At 45.5% G+C, this 15,104-nt stretch overlaps 1 protein-coding gene across 1 annotated transcript in view; it reads left to right on the top strand.

Annotated features, from left to right (window-relative positions):
- The window catches only part of LOC131886181 (latrophilin Cirl-like), a 54,310-nt gene that overhangs the window by 33,246 nt on the left and 5,960 nt on the right, over nt 1–15,104 (top strand). Inside the window, exons 4-6 of the mRNA XM_059234441.1 lie at nt 7,924–8,625; nt 9,503–10,080; nt 10,166–10,342. Coding sequence (XP_059090424.1) covers nt 7,924–8,625; nt 9,503–10,080; nt 10,166–10,342 — 1,457 coding nt within the window. The remainder of the gene's footprint in view (nt 1–7,923; nt 8,626–9,502; nt 10,081–10,165; nt 10,343–15,104) is intronic.

Below are 15,104 nucleotides of genomic sequence, written 5' to 3'. Positions count from 1 at the left end.
AGATGAACAAATGATCACAAAACGGCACGATTTTTAGGACTATAATCGTTCATGGGTTAATCAGATTCAAGCGCGTGTTTCTATGGATGGTATTATTTCATTCCATATCAGCAAACATGTAACGCCATCGATTCTAATTGAAAACATTTTAGTGTATTTTTTAACATCTCTAGAGTCTTTCTACTCACATCTGTGGTAAGCGCAGGAATGCATGCCTCAAAAGTGAAGACAGCGATCGGTGAATCTTTGTTATGGATGTCAAAGCATTGCGGAAATAGCATCTTGAAGCAAGTCTTGTGACAAATGTTGGGGGGGGGGCTGCTGTACCGTACATCCGCCTTGTCCTTTGTTTAGAGAAAAGCCCAGTTTCATCAAGTCTTTTATACTTTTGTGTTTATATACACAAATGGGCAAGTAAATTCTCCCACTCAACCCAATCCAGGATCAAGTCAGGCTCGGCCTGTGTCTGTAATTCTTCCAATCCTTTGTCTCCAACCATGAAATGGCTCTCTATAATTAGCTCCTGTTTCTCTCGAACCATTTGTCACACAAAAACCAATTGCTTTGCCTCACACGCAATCCAAGAAAAAAGTTTCTCGCCTCAATAAGTTTGAAAGATCCATTCTGCCAACGAACCTGCACAAAGACCTCCAAAGATTCCCCCAATGGAATGAAGATTTAAAAAAAAGTTTTAAGACAATCCTACGGTTCCCAACCTTGACTCCATTAAAATGTCAAGAGATCATCTAAATATGTGTCTGTGAGTTCACAATGCATTGTTTCTTCTCCCAACTTGAAAACATTTTCATTCTATCCCCACCTCTGCCCTACTCGATGAGGGCAAGGTCAGACGGGCATATTCGAGTTTTATTGCCCCAACTCTGTCAGAAAGGAGTCAAAATGAGGGCCACCTTATCTCCTCAAAAAGAAAAAAATCTGGACAGAGTCTGGTCAACCATGATGCATTTTCAAGTGAAAGAAACAAGCGCTTCTTCGTGACCAGCACGAAATGGATTGTGAAGGTCAGCCCTGTATTTGGAATTTCCGACTCGCTTTTGCTCCCTTTCCTCTTTCCTAGTTCCTCTCATCTTCCAAAGAATAGCATAAAGAGGCCCTGTGGCATTCACTGATTTCGGTATTTCTCCATGGCTGCCTATCAAACTGGAAAGGAAAACAACCTCATAGTTGTTCATTGGGCAAGGCAAGAATGGCATCAAAAGGGCCGTACTATTTCTTGGCTCTGTTAAGCATTGTCTGGACCCGATACGTGGGCTAGATATTGCCTGACCAATCTACAAGATCATCCCATTGTCCTTTGAGCTGCAGTATCAATGAGGGAATGCTTGAATCAATGCTCCCATTGCTCGTTGAATCCCTACCTATTCAGAGGGGGAAGTGAAGAAGAAAATCTAGAGTGCCTTTCGGAGCCCTGTTCGAAATCATTCACGTCCCAAGACGATGAGTATTCTCGTTTTGATCATAGAAAAGTGTGCCTTGAAGATCCGTTCTCCTCTTAAGACAAGTCTCCAACCCCTTTTGGTGCCTTTTCGTTTCGGATGAATGGTGCTCAATCAAGTTCGCGCTTTGAAAAGCCATCAAACTCCCAAAGTCTGGCGAGTGAGGCGGGCTGGTCTTTTGTTGTCCGGAGATGATGTGATGATGCTATCCGGCACCTTTTCTGATCATCAAATTGATCTCTTGAATGGCTGACGATGAGAACCAACAGTCTGGCCTCTCTCTCTCTCTCTCTCTCTCTCTCTCCCTCCTTCCCTGCCTCTCTTTATGATGCGAGATTCTGTTTCAATTAGACTTTTCAGGGGAGGATAATTGATATTCAAATAAAATTCCATGCAGTCATGTCAAGATTAGAATCGTGCTTTCAACACTTTTGACGGCTTCGAACATTATGGTTGGTGGGTTTTTGTGCGTTCCTCACTTGAATGTCGTGTTCGTCGACGATGTGTTGTCGTTGTCAAGATTTGATCAGCGTTCAATTTGCCTCATACTTCGGTTGAAGCTGGCATTCAGTTGACAACCACGTGATAATAGCTGGTCGATTGCAGTCCACGAGATTACCTTTCAATCTTCACCCTTGCACATGGTCGTGGAAATATATCCTCAAACAACATGGCACTCAACCCATTCCGAGGTACGGAAGAGGTATTTGGAATCGAATGCCCTCCGCCAAACCCGTTCGTGTCGGTGCCTTATTGATCTTGGTCTTGGGCGACAGGCCTTTTATGGCTGAATGTGTAGCAATCCGTGGTTTGGGGCGGAAGCAGCGGGCGGCCATAAAGTACAGTACTAATGGGCCATTAATATTAAACTCCAACCGAAATCGCCATACCGCATTGAGATTTTAATTCTCGACCCATTTGCCGAGGGAGTGGTCACAGCTGTGCATTTATATGCATGCATTACCATCGTCCAAATCCCAAATGGAATTTAAGTCGGGCCAGATGAATCCGTGCCCTCTTATCTTTCGTCAACCATCATATGTTTGAAATGGTGTTGCCTCATTGATTATTAGCATATGAATGCTTAGGTGGCCGCGATCAGGAAACATCCTTGACCCGATCGTCCACTTGGGGAACACACGCGCGGACGGAAAAGATTGCGAAGACAAACCAACTTGCAAAATTTATGGCACGAGATGCTGGAACGTACAAATGGGGACTAGGTTTGAAAGACCATGCCGCAGAATCTTTACCACCCTTCGCTCGCCTCCAACAACCTTCTGGTCCCTCCTCCGCAGAGATCGTTTTACCTTCTCTTGGCATCCTGCTTTCAATCTCATTTGCATATAATAATAGGGCTCGAATTATCTCTTAATGTGGTCGTTCTTTCGATGAACGCGCACTTGACGCACTCCACGCGCGTCGCTTCACTATGTTCGAGCACCCATATGTCACATGGTAATCGCTATTTGGGCGCACGACACCCCTCCAAAAGCTCTTCTTTCCAAGGGGAAAATATCCCCTGAATGTAGAGGTCGGATTGGTAGAAACCTTGTCATTCTATTGTGATTGCATTGAAATTACTAACCTTGCTGTTCTTCGGGAACTTTCGCTCGAGGACAGAGGGTGATATGAGGATCCACAAAGATTGGATCCACACGTCAGATTTAAATACCCGAAATCGTTGGCTAGCACCATCTTCGAATGAAGCGCTTCCTTATTGCGGGATCATTAAAAGCAAATTGCCTCTGTTTGAGAGGCCAACTCGTTGCCATTAGATTCAGGCACCCGATCCCGGCTTTGGGGTAGAGCACTTGAATAAGAAGTCATGACGAAGATTTGCTTTATTTGCTCAAACAACCTTCTCTCAGATTCCGGAGTGAGCTGAAGGTGAAAGTGATGGAGGAAGCAATTAGTTTCTCTCCGCTCTTTAATAACGGGTCAACGACTATCATTAAGAGTCTGAGCGTGTGTCGTATTCCGGTTCCATATTGCATTGTGGACCTTCAGCTCTTCCCAAGTTCCTGTTGACTTCTCAAGAGACAAGTTCTTCCAAAGTTTGTGCTCTTAGGGCAAGTTCCTCACTGTTGCAATTGGCATTCTCAAATTCCTGGGGCGTCCATGTTTAATACCTCTCCCAAACATGCCAATATCACTCGAGCAACCGTGACACACATTGGTGTCCTAAAGTCCCAAATGTGCCTTGCACTCTCCTTGTCATGTTTGGTTCCATGGTTCCATTTTCTTACCCATAAAATGGTTCAAATTCTCGTCAAACTACAACACCCAAGGCCCCTCTCCCCGATCCCAATGCTGGCTGTAATCCCGTTCCTTGTTAGCTTCCAGTCCTTTAGAAATGGAGCATGACTTGATGGGACCAGGATGTGGGCCCACGGATTATGGAGCATGTTTCTGAATTTGGCAGATGCTCAAAAAAGTTTCCGGCCTGTCTCACAAATTCTTGGTCTCGCAATAGGTTCCATGGGAACTTGTTGTGGAAAAGCTAGATGAATACCAAATGAGTGCGTTTGCCTGGGAAAAATGTGTTCACGTGGAAGGATGCTCTTTAACATAAGAGAGCCTTCGAGCAAGATTCATTTCCATGTCAAAAAAAGCGATGGTCCTGTTGTTAGTCGTCTTTTGACCTTCATGACTCGAGTTGTTTGGTCAGTTGAATTCCGAGTAGTTGACTCTTCGTGTAGCATCTCAAAGAGCTGTTTGAGCCATTCCGATCCTCGCGACTCGGAATGAAGATCCCAAGTGCTGATATCAAGCGTTGGTTTGCATACATTTTTATTCGAGGATGTCATTCCTAGCATGGTTAATGAGCGAGGCTCGCTTTAGTCCATCCACGACTCTTGACTACTCCATTCTTCTGAGCTGACGCAAATCAAACGGGATCAATTTGATAGGCTTGCATTGAACGTCAAGAACCGTCTCAAGATCGAGTTAAACTTGACATTTCAAGATGAGAGAATTGTTTTCGAGAAGCTCCTAAGGGCTGACGAGAACGAGAGGAAACTTAATATTTCAAGCTGTCACCGTGACATAGCTCGATCTTTTTTCAACCTTCCTTACCGCTCTGCGTCACAGAGCTCTGTAAGGCTAGATGGCGTTCAAAAAGAGATTGAGAAACATTTAGTTGTAAATCTTGTCACATTTTTTGGGGTGCCCAGAGAACGGCAGTGGATTTAATTTTAGACCTGTCTGAACATTTTCCACCGCGTTTTCTTTCTCCTTGGCAAGCCTTCCACTCGTCAATATTTGTTAGGCTTGATGAAACACCTTAAAAACACCCAAAAATCTCTCAGGTCTTCTAGAGCCGTTCCCGCTTGCTGACTGAGTCCGTCTTGTGAGGCACATAAGTGTGAGAGAACCTTGAAATTGATTGAATCTCCGTTGAACTGAAAGTGGAGTTTCGGGGGCCCTTCACCCACTCTCCTTGGCTGCTGAGCTGCTGCCTGGCCTCTTAGCCTGCCTCCAAGCGATTGATGGTTGTTGGTATTTTTTGCATGCAAGCACAACATTCTTCAATACATATTCCCAATCCAGGGATCCTCATCATCCTGAATAGAAAAGGGACTCAGTCGTCCATGAAGACGTTGAAGCCCAGCCCGGGAGACCCTATGATTTTCGGGAGTAGCGCCACTCGCTTTCGCTTCCCTAGTCTCTTTCACTGTACATACTGTATTATACCCTCTCTCAAGAAGTGATACATAACAGTCGACCTGAGCGGGTGTGTGTGTGTGTGTGTATGTCTAGATACCTTTTAAGGTCAACGGAATAACTCAATATGCCAATAATGATTAGGTATTGAGAGCCTCCATAGCTCACTTATTACTGCCTTATTTGATTGAGGAGCACGGCTAAACCAAGGTAGCGATCGGCGAACGCGGGCTGAATGGAACTCCAAAGTCTGGAGCCAAGTTCAAAAGGTGGAGGACATTGGGTTTTCGACTTCGAGGAAACCAAAACCAACCTCAACTTGATAGGATGTAGATGTTGTCTGGATGGAGAAAGTGTGTGCGTGCGTTCGTGCATTTGCATTCATTGTCGACACCCGAGATGCAATTCTTGGTGGGGGTTTAAATCTCCCACTCAAGGATGTCCGTTGCTGTTGTTGCAGTTATCTGGTTAGAAGTTGTGATTATGAGGTAGAGTCTCAACTCCATGGAAGTTTTTAATCAAGTCGTGCCCAATGCAGCACATTAAGCGATCATTTGAGGAAGAGAGTTGGGATGCTGGAGGCGAACTTATACTTGCTCCGTTTTATATTTATTTTATTGGCATTAACCCGCTCGGTCGATTTATATGACCCATTGTTCCTCCGAAGACGGCATCACTATGTAGCTTCGAAACCAAACTAAGCCATTAAGAGAGGAGAAGGAAGGAGAAGAGATGAACGAACGTAACGCTTCATTTGGAATCTGACCAATTTAAAAATTCATGAGCTCTTTCAAGTCATTACGACTCCGAGGAATGTTCGATTATGACTTCTCAGCTCTCTTAATCAACGTCGACCCCATGCATTATATGGTGCTCAACCAAAATGGTTTCAATGTGCCACAAAGGGTTGTCACTCTTGAAAAACTAAAAACTGTATTAAAAGAATAGTTTATTTTGGTTCAGAGCATGATCTCGAGAGAGAGAGAGAGAGAATAGGCACTTTTTATTGAGCTGCAACCATGAGAACCAAATTTTGTTGAACTGCGTGCGTACTTTGTGAATTACTTCATTTTCATTCCATTCAGTGAAGAATTCAGAGTCCTGAGTTTGACCATAAACTTGAATGCACTTTATATGAGCAAGACAAAGCAACTCGGTTTTCTCTCTCACACGTACGTACACATACACACGAATCGGTGGGCATGACGTGTCCAACCCTCCAAGGATAGTAGAAGTAGGATGTGCAGAGCCTCCTTTTACTCCTCTCGTCGCAATGTAAATAAACGCAGTAAAAATGTTGAATTTATGTCCATGCGGACTCTCGCAGGTGTTTCAAGGAGGCCAAGGTGATCGAAAGAGCCAATAAAATGGTGGGATATCGCTTCCCACCGTCAGTGAATCAACATCGCTTTAGGAGCACTGCTCAACTACTCATCCTCGTAGCCTTTTGGTCTGGCCTCCAAACCCGGAAAAATGGAAAAACGGAAAAACGAGAAAACTCGACCTTTATGGCAATGATGATCCGAGTGGCTGGCTATTGAGCTATTGAATTCTTAAACGAGAGAAAATACCTGTCCAATTCTTGTAGGATGTGTTGAATGCCGCTGACATGTGAATGCTTCCGAGATGAAAACCTGAGATTGCTTTGAGCAGTAAGAAGAAGCTCATCGTGTCCATTGAACCAAATTCCTGCAGCATTAAGAAGGTATCAAGCTGGGTGTGCTCCGGGGAAAGGCAATAAATGGTACTCGTTTCAAAGGGAATAACAGTTAAGCGATAAGCAGAGAGACAAACGGAGACCACTCGGCTCATGTGAAGGCAGGCCTCCCTCCATTATGATTCCACTGGCAAATTTCGGCGCAAAATCCAACTTGAATAGAGGCTTAATTACAAATCCTCGTGTCTCGTTCGTTGGCATTCAAGGAATTATTTGGATATCCATGACCCTCTTCCTTGTTCTGGCGTGCTTCAAGTATCGTTCAAAATTTCGTTCGTGCTTCGCAAATTTCTTTAATAGTCATTTGCGCAGATTGCAGATTTGCTCTCTGTCTCTCTTTCCTCTGTTCTCATGTGAGATCTTGCAGCAAGTTCAATCCAAGTTGAGTGGGTCTTAGAAACTTGGGAGTGCTCTGCGTGCCGGATTTCTTGTCCTCGGGCACGATTCTTGATAGAGAGATCCTTATCGGATACAATTATTCGCTGTAGAGAATGATTCTGCACCATGTTCCTTATGCCTAAACGTCTGTCCTACTCTTTTGATCCATGGACTGATAGCGGAAGTGCGGTTACGTGTTTCAATGCCGTAATCTCACGTTACTAAGTCGTGGATTAATCCACTACGGTTGATAAAATGTATTTCGTTTATTGGAACACTTACAAGGCATGTTTCTTGTACGTAGAAGTTGTTGCCGAATGGTGGGCAAGAGAGTGAGATGCAGCTGTACAATCTGGGCAAATAACGGGCAATTACTTGACAGGAGCCCAATAAAGGGATAATTCAACCATCCTCTGTCCGAAACACTCGTTTATTCCCAGCCTTGATCTCGAAGACTTGGATTTACCTATAAAGTGGGAGGGGGTCGCTTTAATGGAATATAGTTTAGTGGAGGAGCCAGATCTTGGTAATCGGTGCACTTCAGCTTGAAAGATCTTAAGACTAGCAAAATATGAAAGATCAAGGAACTTGAGAAGGGGTCTGTTCTCCCCCTTGTATTTGATGTCAAGAGTTGAATTATTTTTCATTTGATCTTGATGCACCATCATGTTCATGTGTCTCATCTCATTTGATCTACCGTTTCAGTGAGTTCGCCCATGGAACATATGGACATTTCGTCCTCGGATGTTCATGCCGCCAACATCGAAGGTCATGCCTGCCCTCCCGTGTTCTTCCGACATCTCTACTGGAATTGGACCCAAACCGGACAAACGTCCATTCTACCTTGTCCCAAGGGGTCCACAGGACTGGCCAGTTGGCAATGTGGAACTGACGGAGAATGGTCCGTGCCCAAACCTGATCTGGGCGATTGCAAATCGACCTTCATGAGCAACCTTGAGGTGGCCGTCCGAAAAGAAGACCCGGAGGAAGTGATTGTGTCCAAGTTGGTCCAATTGACGGCACCACCCTCCCCAGACGCCTTCGACCCCGAGGACGATCGTCCTTTGTTTGGCGGGGACGTGGAAGCGGCCGTCAAAATCCTCGAGTCTGTGTCTAATCGACTTCAGTACAAGCTTCAATCCTTCACCCGTGATCATCAGTCTTCCAACGTCCTGTACAACAAACAGTCTCATGTGCAGCAGATCTTTCAAAACGTTCTACGAGCCTCCAGTCATCTGCTCAGTGATGCCAATCGTCAAGTGGTCTGGGGGGACCTCAAGAACGTGTCCCGGGTGAAAATGGCCTCGGAGCTCATGCAAGTGGTGGAGTCTCATGCCTTCCTTCTCTCTGAGGTAATCCCGGACAAGGATGCTGGAGAGGTCATCACCGAGTTGTCCAACGAAATCAGTAAGTGTTCTCAGAAGGTTGTTTGGATGTGGCAGCCAGGCATTGCTATAAATGAATGGACGGATGGATCATTTAGGGATGATGGGCTGTTTAGAGCCATTCGCTGGGTTTCTGGGAACCAGTTTGATGCATTTAAGGTCGTGTTAATTGAGGGATTATCACGGATTGGGGCGAATTTCAGTGTTTTGTTGCTTGTTTCTTACGGTGTGGTAGAGTGGCTTTGAATATTCGATAGTCATGTTCACATCACACTGATTTATTTTGACAGCTTCCGAGGGAGTTTTTCCTTCAAGTCACTCGAAGCGGTCCTTTTTCGGCTCCAAAATATTTTGCTTCCTCGCCCCATGAACACGGAGCAAGAACGAGTAGCATCCTTTAAATCACTTTTTGTCTCAGTATCAGTTCAAGACGTTTTATTTCCCCCCTGGAGGAAAAAGAGTAGGGAAAAAAGAAGCCCTCGGAATCGGAAGAGCTCTCGGCAGCAAATTGTCACGTTCTCTTCATCTTCTCATTTTCTTGACACATCCAATTTTAAAGCCCAGTCAGAGGCCTTCCGGGACCAGTCCTTCATCCATCGTTCGGTCGACCATTAATCCTATGAAACAAATTATCTCCCACTCCCAACCAATTACTACATCGGGCTTGAATGGCAAGCCCGGAAATCCGCCCAAAATTAGCCACAACTTTGTTTTTACCCCTTTCAGATATTGAACCGGACCCAGTGGGGTGTACTTGTTGACATGTCCCAAGTTTTTTTTTCTTCCCCTTTTTCGGATCTTGCTCGTCTCCGTTGAAGCGATGACTTTGCCCATTTCTTCATCTTGTTCTCGAGCGAAAAAAAAATTGCTTTAACACCATTTTTCTTGCCTCTTCACAGGCATGTCCCTGTCTGTTATTGACACACGGAGGACGGGGATTTCATCGGAAGAAAGACAACAAGCCTTCCGTGGGTTCGGGAACGACTCGATTTACCTGCCATATCCAGAAGCCAATCATCCACCATCCCTATTGAGAACTGTGTTCTTCTCCTACAACCATCTCCACGAGTTATTTCGAGGCAGTGAAGCCGGAGTGTTCGAGCATTACGAGCTGAACTCGCGGATCGTTTCGGCCTCCTTCCAAAAGCCGAGATCCCTCATGGACCCGGTTCGATTGGAGTTGGCCCATCTGAAAGAGGTGTGGTCCAGTGGTGGGGGAAGTGAGAATGTATGCGTGTTCTGGGATACGGACGCCTCCACTTGGTCTCCAGAAGGGTGCTACGTGATCGAGAGCACTGCCAATGCAACCGTTTGTGCCTGTGATCATCTGACCAGCTTTGCTGTGCTCAGTCCCAAATCCAGTGTAGGAGTGGCACGTGTACCCACTGCTGGAACGGACACTGCTCTCCTCATGGAGATTGTGATATGTCTTCTGGCCGTGATTTTCATCGTTCTGCTCGTGCTTTTAGCCATGAGGGTAAGTGAACTTTGTTCCTCCTGTTATAGTAGAGCGGGTGATCCGTCAATAAACGTCGTCATCTTTCTTCCTTTCATCTCTCTAGTTCCGAAGAAGTTTCATCAAGTCGTGCTGCTCGTCGATGGCGAAAGGCGAGGGTTGCTGCGTTTTCTGCCGTTCTTACCGAGAACGTTGCCACCATCACGATATCAACTCGTCCAAGAGCAAGCCCATGGGTGCTTCTTCTTTGGCCAACAACAACGACGACATCAACAACAAACAAGTGGGTACCAGTGGTGATGTGATTCTATATTCCAATGACATAACCGCCCCAGTGCCCCCCTTGCCCCAATCAACGACTTCGGGCGGTTTGTATGTTCAGAAAGTGAATAACTCTCCGTTGGCCGGTCCGCTATCCCATCAGGGCCAGCAGGCGATTATTAATCATGGAGCACAGGCTGCGAATGTCTCGTCGGCCTCGTCACCGGTGATCATGTTACCTCCGCCCCAGTCCCACCAACAGGTTGCTCGTCCCACGCCCTTGGCTGCTTCACATCAGCATCATTATGATAGTAATCATCACTTGATGAGTTCATCATCACAGTTGGTGGCAGAGACGTCGTCGTTATCGTCGACGTCCGTTCAACCGTTACCACAACAGCCTTTAGTACAAAGGCGTCTCCACTCGTCGGTTCCACCTTTGTCACCCTCCTCGCCTATGAGGAATCCCCTGGCCAGGGATCAACATAGTCATGCCAAACATCCATCTTCATCCACAGGTTAGCACTTTGAGGACTCTTGGTGATGGTTGCCGTTGCCTCTTCATTGGAGTTGGTTGGTTGGATGGGTGGTGGGTGACACCATGTTTGGTGTCAGGTTCAGGTGCCTCTTCATTCTTGTCCTCTTATGGTGATGGCGGGTCATCAGCATCGATTCATTTCGATAGCTCGAAACTTTCTTCTTCTTCCCTCAGACGCTTCCTCTCTTTTTGGGTTTAACTTTTCCTGATCATGAGCCGTAAATCAAAGAACCCCAATCTGACTTGCATACATTTGCACTTGAAAGGGGGAAAACGACAGGCTCCTAACTCTTTTGACTTTGACGATGGTTTTGGTGGTGGTTGCCTTCATTTTCTGTGCTGCTTCTTTCTCCTCCAATACGTTCGTTCGTAGTTGCTTCGACCTGTCTCGGGCACTGACTCTAACCTCAAAGGTCTCCTTTGTCATTGAACCCTATCCTTTTCGTTCTGCTTGTATGAGTACCAAGTAGCCACAGAATGCGGGATTGGTGCCAATCATTCCTCCTTCTCCTCCTCTCTACATCAACAACTCGATTGAAACTTTGGGAAGAATTCAAATGATGGTCTGTTGACTCTTCCCACGATCTCCAAAGATATGTAATTTCTGTTCCTATCAGACTGACGGCGATAAGAGCTTGAGCGTCAGCTACCTAGCTAACTACGATAGCTAACCAGAATTTGATGTGAGTGAGCGGAATGGTGGATTGTCAGGTCCCATGATTGTTTTATCCCTCAATTTTCTCTGTTTCCCATCCGGAGTTGAGACTTTATCGAAACACCCGGTGAAGAAGATGGGTGTTATTGCATGGTTCACCATGCGATTTCGAGAGCTTGTGGTTTGCGGTTAGGTTCTCGTCTTTCCAGTGCTTTTAGGCTGGATCTCAGAGAAAAACCAATATCTCTATCTAATCACCTTGGGGAAAATCAGAGGAACGCTTGGCTGGCATCGATCAACTACTTTGCCTAGTTTTGAGCATCATGCAGTACAAGCAGTACTGAGGAGACTTTCTCCCAAATTGGTGTCGAAAAATGATACTTGGGCTCATTAACACGGGTGCCATTTGTCTTCACTTGGTATGAAGATTGCCAGAGATACACATTTCCACACCACACATTTCGTGACTTGGGAATTGTAACAGGAGCTCAGAGGCGGATCATAATTCTAGTAATTATTATTCGACTTCTTTAAAGACCAAAGTTCAGACTGACGACTGGCTAAAGGTGTTTCTGAGTCATATTCAGTGTGGCCTTGCTCCGGAGACGATTCCGAAGAAGTGACGCTCAATGAGCCTGGTCAGGCTGCAACCAACTGGCATTGGCTCAGTGATCATAACTTACCTGAATAAGGTAGCGCTCGAGCTGCATCTCGCTCTCATGGACATCTGTGGCTGTCAGGAAGTCCTAGAAATGGTCGCAATAACTCGTTGGTAATCACTGAAAGCATCATTGCGATAAACCAAACTCAAGCTGGGCAACCATACTTTACCCTTTGCCTGCATTTGGTGGTGCCTTAAGAGAAGAGAGGCCTTTTTGCCGCCCCGTTAAGTGTCCCTTTTAGGTGACAAATCCTCGGGCGAACAAGTCTTCCAAGGATCAAAGCGCACTTCTGTTCCCTTGATTTTCGACTCAGATTACTCTCTAACTGGCACATGGGCCTACTAGTACATAAGTGGACACCATTCCCGACAAATAGACCCATGGAAATCAAGAGCCTTCATAATTTGCCCTTGGTACATCTCTGTGAAATGAATGTAGTGAACTAGTGGCACTTGAAAGTACATGCCATGACATTGAGAGCTAAGATGGCTGAAGTGGCTAAAGTGGGGGATCGCTTTAAGCATATTCGACAGCTTTTCAGTTCAGCTTGAAAGTTGATAGTCCTGTGAAATGAAGAATTGCTCCTTCACGATCTTGTGAACTTGCAACTGCGGAATGGGCTCAAAATTGGACGCTTCGCATTTGCTTCTCGTGCTTTGCTCGACACAGTCTTTGGCTCATTCCACATGCCAAGTCTGATCATTATGATGAGGACAAATGCTTTAGAAAAGCTCTGAGACACAATTAATCAATCCTGACTCTGCCTGAGCTGAGCGTCACACACGTCTTCAGAGTGTTTGTGCTTTTGCTCAAAAAAACATGAGGAACCCAGGAATGAAGCAGTCCTCCTAAAGACGTCATTCTTATATGAGTGAAGCATATGGGGATATCCAGGCTGCAGAGGGAAACTGTTGGACTTGAATAGAGCTTCCAAAGGAAACAGATCTCTCCCCAAGAATCGAACTTATCGCTCACGAGTTGTTGCATTACAGTGTACATGCCCTGGACCTCGAAGGAAGTTTTTGGGTGGGATAGCCACTCCACTGCACACCATTCCGGCTCTCATTCTTATGTTAATGCCCTAAATAGAGTCATTACTTCGGTCGGTCCGAAACCCAGAATCTGCGCCAAAAATGCTCTTTGTGCGTTCAAGGGGAGAAAAGCGAAAGAATAGTGAGTTGTGAGTAGTGGCCTCCCAGGACGATAATTCCAAGATTCGAGCTGACTAGCTGACTGGCCCCTCGGGTGCTGGTGGTACTAAAGTTCAGGTGGCGGGCCAAGAATTTAGCACGGAGCCTCCTCGAAATTATTGATTTACCGCATATTAGACCAGCCAAACCAGAGAAGGAGGACCTTGTGCATAAATTTCTTGTCGAAGAAGATGAATGTATGTAATACCTTGTCATTGGCACAGGTAGGAGGTTTCTGTATATGTGTGTGAGTGTGTGTTTGAGGGGAAGGAGGAAAAAAGAGGTACATCCACACATGAGTGCTCAAATCTTTGCTAATGACGACCTGAAAGAGGGACCCCACAAGGAACTCCTCTCTCTCCCCTGTTGGTGCTCGTGAGAGGGACATTCAAGCTATCAAATGTCTGAGAAAAGGTATTTCGAGAGGAATTTCAGATGGAATTTCGTAGGAGCCGTAAATGTCGAGAAAAGCTCCTTTTAAACCACGTTATCTGGCATTTTTTTCACAAAATCAAGAGAAACATTCCCTCTCTCTCTCTCTCCATGGAAGTGTTGCAGTCTACGTATCGTATGAATGCAAGACCACACTGAAAGGCAAAAGTCTCGCGGGGTCCATAAAGTGATATCACCTGAGAAAAATCATGTTGTGGAGGCGTTGTTGGGCGGACGGGTCGCCTATAATTTGCATCTTCAGATCATCTTCTCAAAGCCATCGTTTCTGGCGGTGTTTTTGCGCTCTTCATGCGAAGCATCTCTTTCAGGGTAAAAAAGGTCAAGCTCACGTGGATGGATAAAGTAGGCCCTCTTCGCTTTGGCCATGTCAATTGGAGGATGGTATATTCATCTCTGTGAAACAAACATGGAACAAAAACTGGCCCCTCTGAGTAAGCCAGTCTGGATGGAGATTCTTTTTAAACGGCAATGACCGACAACCGTCTCGTTTTGGAAGGCATTGTCTTTCAGTCTGCCGAGACTACAGAAAACAATTAAAGGAAAGGTTTCCCATGACATCTTGACGATTGGGGGAAAAACGTTGGCTTGTCTCGTTTTCCGAGACAATGAGCATAAGCTGATACTACCGCTAATCCCCCAACATAATCCATGAAACTAAATTGATTCAAACAAACTTGGAAAAACGACCTCTCTACCCTAGAAGATGGGGATCATGCTTCTTTGTAGTTTATTCTAGCTCAACTCTATTCTCTCACATTCTTGTGTGAACTCGCCAAAGAGAGAAGAGGGACAATTTTTCTTCACCCTCATTCATTCAGGGGTAAGAGGGTAAATCGTTGTGCCTTCCAGGACCAACTACCCCTCTGGGTGTCGCTTTCCGTCCCTTTCACCCCACAAAAAAGTCTCGTTGTCTTCTCTGCTTTAACGATTTTCAGACCTTCTTCTCATCAATCTCGCACCTTTGGAGGCTCTTTTTCGTCCCCTAAGAGGCGTCGTCGCTCCAAAAGATGGCCTCATCTCCAAAGTGTTCTTAAGCCAGATCTCAGAATGTTATGTCTAAATTTCGGGCTTTTCCCTTTCAAAACCATAGGGTGAAGAGTCGTGGGTGATTAATCTTGGATTAAGAGTCTACTTCCATGNCCCGCCCTTTTAGGTGTGTAATAATTTACGGCATTTGTGTCTGATTGCCGCTTGATTGGTGTTAATGGACAAGAGACGGTCCTCTTGGCAAACATAATCATGAATGACCAATGAATGTAGTTGGAGGGTTTTGAAGATGTCAGTTG

This window comes from Tigriopus californicus, chromosome 9 (genome assembly GCF_007210705.1).
Source record: "Tigriopus californicus strain San Diego chromosome 9, Tcal_SD_v2.1, whole genome shotgun sequence".
Taxonomy (NCBI): domain Eukaryota; kingdom Metazoa; phylum Arthropoda; class Copepoda; order Harpacticoida; family Harpacticidae; genus Tigriopus; species Tigriopus californicus.
The sequence above is the reverse complement of the archived record's forward strand: the minus strand, read 5'-3'. Positions and strand labels throughout refer to the sequence as shown.